Here is a 7,676-nt window from a genome sequence, read left to right on the forward strand (position 1 = left end):
CTTATTGTTTGGTAGTGTTAAGCTCAAGGCTTGGTCAATCCTAAATGCAAATGTGTTATGGTTTTTTAACATAATTGCATTTTTTCTCTTATAAAAGAAAAAAATAAGGCTACAATCTATTATTATTATTTTATATAATAATAAAAAATATTCTTATTTGTCCATTAACCTCTCATTCGATGTCTTATCATTTAAACAATATTTTCAAATTCTCAAAAAATAATAAAATAACTAATGTCCCCCACCTTGACAAGAGAGTCCCATTTACCCATTCCCTAAATGGAAAATATAAAGCTGAAGAGAAACTACATAATCATTTATTTTTTCCACTCATTAAAATTGCCAATTATTGATTGCATAACTCTTTGAAATTAGCAATGGTTATAATTCTCACACAGAAGAGAAAAGTTGATATAATTTATGTCTAATTATTAAAATGTATTTATGAAAGTAATGTTGCTTTTAAATAGAGAACTACATTATTGATATACATGAATGGACATATCTTTAAAAAAAAAATTAACCTGCAAAAATATAAATCAATTTACCTCTGCGAAGGCAAATAGGCAGTCAAATTCAAATTGTAATTATACATGTTAAATATTATACAAAACCAAAATTAAAAGTTTAAATTTCAAAGCCTTCTTAACTCCAACAGAGTGAATGAAGATGTTAACTCCAACAGAGTGAATGAAGATGTTGACATCAAACAAGATTAAACCTACCTGGACTTAATGCTCAAAGTATTACACCAACCATAGCATTCTGGGAGATAAATCAAAATAGATAGGGGACATTTCCTTAACAACTACATTTATAGCTTCATTTTCTCTGTTTGAAAATAGGAGTAATGCATGGCAGCACGGCAAGCAAATTATGATTTCACACTTAGAACATACTAATAACAGTAAATATAGTTTGTCTTGTACATCCAAAGGACCAGAACAATACCAGTAGCTAAACGGACAGAGATGAAACAAACCAGATTAGGTTTTCTTGCACATCCAAAGGAGCAGCACAGCACCACTAACTTAATAAAATCTATTCCACTTAATACAGACCTATAACTCTATTCACACTGAGTAAATTCCATTCAAACTACATTCATAGCTATGATTTAGGTTCATTTTGCAAGTTGAGTTTTCGTAGGCATTAAAAAAGTGTGCGCAGACCAATAGAGCCCAAATACCTATCACAAGCTCGGCCATAAACACCAACTACATCCCTTGATCTCAAATCAAACTCAAATATAGCCCAATCTGCTACACCAAATGGACCATATTTTGCAAGGTTGGTTTCAAACGACAAACCTTTGATGACTGTCCACGATCCTTCTACAAGTCCACAATATCCACTTATCTTTTGAAGCTTTTCAGTTGTGTACTCAAATTTCTGAGCACCATACAATGTTCGAAATAAAGAAAGCTATAAGTTTTTGTAAGCGACATCAGATAGGTGAAAGACCCAGTAGTTGAGCATGTACCAATTGTTGTGAGGGTTGTTGATACCTTTTGTTTCAAAATTGAACAAATAAAACCTATTGTTTGAAACAAAAAATATCTATTTCTGTTAGGAAATGTACCAACAGTTGTTAGGAATTGTACCAATAGTTGTTAAGAAATGTACTAATATTGTAAAAAGTAACCAATCAGGTGAAGCCATATCAGTTGCACAACTATTGGGGTCTCTTTTGCACACCTATTGGTCTCACTTTTTTTTTGGGCTGTTTTGGACACCTTGACAAAAAGCATGCTGATGTGGCATCATATTTGATGATGTGGCCCTGAAACCTTAGTTATAAGCAGGGGACTTGCCAAGTAAGCTGCTGTAAAAAAATTGGAGTGATTTGAAATTTTCAAATAAGAATTTGAGAAGCGCGAAGTTAGGGTGCACAACTACTGAGTCCTTTCCCCTAATATTTACAAGAAACAACACTGAAATTGAAAATCATTCGTATCAAGCATATTAATTGATTACTGTACAAATTTCCTTCCCTGCTCCTCCGTGTTGAGGTCCTGTATGAGTGGTGTCCTTTCCAGTAGCATAACTAACTTGAATGGAAAGCAAAATTCCATCAATATAACTCGTCATTACAGTAATTCCATTTATTCCTTCGAAATTTCCATCGTCGCAGTCAAACCCACCTCCTCCACCGAATGGCCCCAAATTATGAAAGCCAATTTCACTGCATTTTAGATAACTTCCTTTGTTTCTACTCAACGATGCCTCCATATATAAAGGGCAGAGCACCTGTCTGAATCCATCCAATAAACCCTCTTCATTTAGTATAACGATTATACCCAAACCTATCAGTTGCTACCTTAAGCCGTGTCATCACATCTTCATATTTCACCTAAAAAAATCACTATCACATTAATGAGGGCAAGAAATTAAACAACATTGCCACAAGACTATCTAGGAAACACCAAATATTAAACCACGAAGAAATCCATTCGGAAATTCAAGCTAAATCAACTAAAATCTTCAAAAATAGTATTCCGATCAGTCCCAGATGAGCTCGTACCTTTATTATTTTGCCTGACATCTTTCTGCTTTCACTTGAATCTGACATTCAAATTGTATTACAAACTTGTCAAAAACAGCACCTATGGTTGTACATAGACAACCCAAGCTCAAGGCATTTTATCATTAATTTGAAGAATTTGAGAGCCAATATTTTTCTTACGGGTTTAAAGAAAATAATATGACAAATTTGCAGAATATTTCTTAAACAGAAAATATTGTATGATTTCTATCAAACTGTTATTACTGGTTTACATTCAACGACACACAGAAAACTTTATATTATTTTCTAAGAAAAATCCATTACAGAACAGCATTCATAAATTTTAATCATTGTTTTTCATAACATAAAATCACTGAGCGCAAAATATAGTTCGCTGCCTTCAAAGGGAAAAAAGGCTAAAACAAAAACTGACTCAAAACATTGTCTACGGTAGGAAACATGTTAAAAGAAGCAGATAGCTAGAAACTCCAACAAAAAAAGGCATGCGAGCATGCAAACTACTAATCCACTTCAGTTACCAGAAATTCTCTATAAGTAAGCAAGAAGAATTCAGGACAAATTTGAGATAATAATTTAATTCAGATTTATTTTTCTTAAAACAATTATGGATTATAAGGATAAAATAGTTTTTTCAATAATATAAGATATTATAAGTGTGTAGACTGAATTTTAAATCTATTTTAAATTTCTAATTGGTCAAATAATAAGTCTAGAATCTACAAAATCATTCAACAATATCAATAGAGTTCTAAATCAAGCATACAAACAAAAGAAATAAATCAAGTGTACCTTCACACAAATAACAAGTTTGACTGGTTTGCTCTCCTATCTTTCAAGATCTTGAGAATATGATGTATTTGCTGTCAGCATTAATCACTATCATGATTGATTGATTAAAAAATGAGGAGAATAAGCCTCTTTTATAGAAGTTTCCATGAGAATCAAGGGTTTAGATTAAGAGGTTAAAAGATGAATGCCCATGATTACATAGTTATAAGAATTTCGATAGGATTAAGAGGTTAAAGTAAAATGGAGGGATGAGATTGAGGGGTAGCTGAGAAGAAATAAGATTAAGAGGTTAATTTGAGGGCTAAGATTGAATGGTAAATGAGAGTTAAGTAGATGTGTTGTCACACAAAGAAGAAGAGAATGAAAAAAATAATGAAGAAGAATGAAACACTTTCATATGCCTATGAATTTAGATTATGATCCATATGAACACATTGCTAAAAATGTAATCACATACCAACAAAATATGAAAGACCGGAACAAGAAAATCTGGCTGCAAAAGATCTTATGCAATCTCCACTGAAATCTCGTCTACAATCTATCTCAAAACTGCAACGAAATTTCTCCCTATGCACAAGCTTGAAAATGGCAAGTTTAAGAGTTTTTTTTTTTCGCTTTTTAATAAATTAGACCACTATCGCTCCGCCAGTGAGTATTTCTTCATGCAAAAGGTAACGCTGTAAAATTACTATTAATGGGTTTTTGTTCGGGGTTTTAGAGCACGCCTCCATCTACAAATGTTACATTCTGTTTGCATGGGCATTTCGATAGTTACATTTTTTTTTTGCATTGGCATTTCAACTGGCAGGAAAATTAAATGAGGAGAATAAAAATGTCAAGTGTCACATAGTGACCAAATCTTGGTATTGGTTGTTTCCCTCTTTGTTCTATTCATTTCTTTGGGTTGTCGCTCCATCTCTGCTGATTCGGAATCTTTGGCTTGAAAGGAATTCAAGAATCTTCAAACATAAATCCTCATCTTTGATAGTCATAATTGGTAAAGTTCAAGCTTCCATTAGTGAAGTGGTGCTTGCTTTCATTCATAGAAATTTAGATCATCTCAGGTCCTTTTCTCATTGGGATAATTGGGTCACTTGGCGATGGTCTTTACTTCATTTGATGCCTTCTCATGGGGTTATAACAGATGGAGTTTCTTCGACTCTTAAGCGCAAGATGGCTAAATGGAGTCCTCCTCTTTTTCCTTCATTCAAACTTCAGTTTGATGGGGCCTCTAAGGGTAATCCGGGGAGGTTTGGGGTTGGGATAATTATTTTTGATCACTCCTCAAAGATCATCAAAGCAGTGGGTAAATATATTGGTCATGGCACTAATAATGTGGCTGAGTTTCAAGCCTTATCCTTTGGACTTGATCTTGCTCGTTCTTTAAACATTAAGGACATTGTTATTGAAGGTGATTCAATGTTGGTATTTTAGGCGGTTGCTAGAAAAAAGTGTCTCTCTTGGCACTTGCAGTATTTTTTAGAGCACATTCTCCTTCAACTAAATGGCTTTTCCACTTTCTCTATTTCTCATTGTTTTAGAGAAATTAATGCTTTCGCAGATTTTCTTGCAAACAAGGCTGTTGTTGAGGGTGCTGATCATATAGAACTTGCCCCTTCGGATTTTCCTATCTCTTGCATGAAACTTCTCTCTTAATAGACCTTTCATTTAGAAACTTCCTTCATTCCCTATTCTTGGTGTGGTTGTCCTTTTCTCTGTTATATTCCGGATGAGGGACAGGTTATTTGGTGGTGCAGATGGCTCCTTATCTTCTTCTTGTTGTTGTTATGGCTTTTGCTTTGGATTCTTTTATGGATATGCCTCTCCCTAATTCCTGAGGGTTTTTTCCATCCTTCTCTACTTATTATATGGATGGGCATATGTTTGCTAACTATTCTTGTGTTGTCAGGACTGCTTTTACTTGGTTCCCTTCTGGCTGTGGGTTTGTTCTCTGCAGCAGGGCCTTGGAGTCATGCGGTGCATAGACAGTTTGGTCCCTTTTGGGTGATGACACTATTTTTGTGGAGATGGTGGTCTCATTTTGGGGTGCCTTCTTCTTCACTGATTCCTATAAGCTTTTTCCAAGCTTCCTTTATATCTAATGCGATTGATATTGTAATCAGGGGTTGTATCTGGGTTGCCTATGGGTTTTTGTAATGGGTAAATAGGCTTTTATTTTTTGAGCAATACTGAAGGGTTTTCTTACTAGTTCTTTCCCTTCAGTGCTTGTTGAACTAGACACCATGTAAAAAAAAAATATAAAGATTTAATATATTTTCAGTGGTTCATCCACTTTTATCAAAAAAGGAAAAGAAAAAACAATATATATAAAATTCATGTTCTTGTTTAAATATTATTTGTAGAGATATCCTTCTTAAGCCTCTACTGCACTTTAATGTGATATATTGATAAAAAATAAATGCCTCGAAAAAGATGTTTCTCGATTTGAACATTGAGCATGGTCTAAGGCAGATGGCCCCATGATATGAAGCTTAAAATTTGCCAAGTGCATTCTGCATCTGAATTGATAGTTACACAGATCAAATTTCTTGTGTCTTACCAGACCAAAGAAATTTGCAGATTTCGCCAAATTCAACAAAATCTAAATAATAACTATCCTTAAGAGTACACAAGAATTGGCTACCAAAACTTTACAAAACATTCTTAAACCAAATGTAGATTATTCTCTTCTACACATTATGAAAAATCAGAATTTCTAACACCAGTTCAACTACTGCCACAGGCAATTACAAAATTAAGACATCACCCTGAAACACTTTGTTTTTATTTTTGAACAATGAACTCTAAAAAAAATCCCCAAATCTTCTCCTCGCGCATCTCCGGGTATTGTTATGCAACTTCATTGAACATCTCTCTGTTCATACAATTCCTACGTTATGCATTTCCTTGCTGTTTCTTGTCTCTCTACATCTCTTTCTATATGCTTTTATCTGCAATTTGAAATCTTTTCAATCTAATTTCAATTCCAATCTGCATATTTAAAAACTTACTTCCTTGGTTGAACTTCTTCCTCTTTTCTCCTATGCAGCCCCTCTTCCACGCTGATTCCTCCTCCATCTTCTCATTTTTTATTCTGACTTCAGCACTATAAAATATATAATTTTTAATTCTTCTTCTGTTGCAAAGTCTGGTCTTTTAAGAACTGAAAACGTTTCTATTCTCTGCTCCTTTTCATTTCAACTTCGTATCTTAAATCTGCAACAAAGAATGCCTCTTTGTCTTCCTGTGCGTCTCCTCTTTTCAAATGGCATCCAGTCCATTCGTGCCCTTGTCTATTCTTATTTTTCACATTTCAGCGCACTTTTCGCTGATGGTTGAGGTTTTTCATCTTCTCTTCCACGCTGTTCTTTTCATCTTCACTTCCCAGTGTCTTCTCTAGTCACACACAAATTAAAAACAGAGCAACCTCTTTCTCAACTGCAAACAGAAATTCTTTTTTATTTAGCTTAATCAAAAGAATACAAAACTTACATATTTATAGATTATTGTCTGCTTGTAAAAGCAAGGTATCTAAAAATAAGGCATACATTAAAAATAGAGAGCATGCATAACACTAGGCAAAAAACTAATTATAGACTCAAAACTATATACAGGCTATCAAGAAATAAACTATTTATGGGCATGCATTGTTCAGCCAGAATTAGAACTGACAGTTTTGGAACTAATTAAATCAAACTATGAATCCAAAAACAAATGCATGTTCAGTGGATGGCTATGCATGATGTGTTTCGTGGTGGAAGCTAAAAATATTAGCAATGCATGAAGCTGCATGAATGAACAACATCAGCAATCTTCATACTTCCCTTTGATGTTGAGAGAGTTCACGATCTTATCTCCTAGTGCTAAAAACTGAGCTTTTGCAACTGCCTTAGTGAATATACCCGTTAGCTGATCCTGGGTGTTGATGTGCTTCAATTCAATGTCCTTCTTCTGCACCAAATCTCGTATGAAGTGATATTTCATATCAAAATGCTTTGTTCTGCTATGATGAATCAGATTGTTAGCTAACTTGATGGCACTCACATTCGCACAATAAATCACTGTAGGCTGAATTTGTTTTTCTCCAATTTCTTCCAAAACTTTTCTGAGCCAAAGAGATTGTGTACCTACTGAGGTAATTGCAACATACTTCGTTTTCTGTAGATAAGAGGGCAACAATGCTTTGTTTTTTCGAGCTCCATGTAATCAAACCAGAACCAAAAGAGAAACAATTTCCAGATGTGGTCTTGCGGTCATCCACACTACCTCCCCAATTTGAATCACTAAAACCTACATGATTTAACTTTTCAGAAGAGTAGTAATGAATACCAAAATTTAGAATGCTTTTCACATACCTTGA

At 34.2% G+C, this 7,676-nt stretch overlaps 1 protein-coding gene across 1 annotated transcript; it reads right to left on the reverse strand.

Annotated features, from left to right (window-relative positions):
* Positions 1-1,152: 1,152 nt before the first annotated feature.
* On the reverse strand, positions 1,153-2,232 carry LOC131859192 (agglutinin-like). The gene is made up of 2 exons (XM_059212760.1): positions 1,978-2,232; positions 1,153-1,392 (listed from the first exon to the last, which is right to left on the reverse strand). Exons 1-2 carry the CDS (start codon positions 2,230-2,232, stop codon positions 1,153-1,155), a joined length of 495 nt encoding a protein of 164 aa, XP_059068743.1.
* Positions 2,233-7,676: the final 5,444 nt, after the last annotated feature.

Source organism: Cryptomeria japonica, chromosome 10, assembly GCF_030272615.1.
Source record: "Cryptomeria japonica chromosome 10, Sugi_1.0, whole genome shotgun sequence".
NCBI lineage: Eukaryota > Viridiplantae > Streptophyta > Pinopsida > Cupressales > Cupressaceae > Cryptomeria > Cryptomeria japonica.

What these genes read in the sequence shown, in the direction of transcription:
- LOC131859192 (XM_059212760.1), bottom strand. Translation starts at nt 2,232, where the DNA reads ATGGAGGCATCGTTGAGTAGAAACAAAGGAAGTTATCTAAAATGCAGT. An exon ending in CAGGGAAGGAAATTTGTACA is followed by an intron (nt 1,393 to 1,977) that starts GTAATCAATTAA and finishes TATGGTGCTCAG; the next exon opens with AAATTTGAGTACACAACTGA.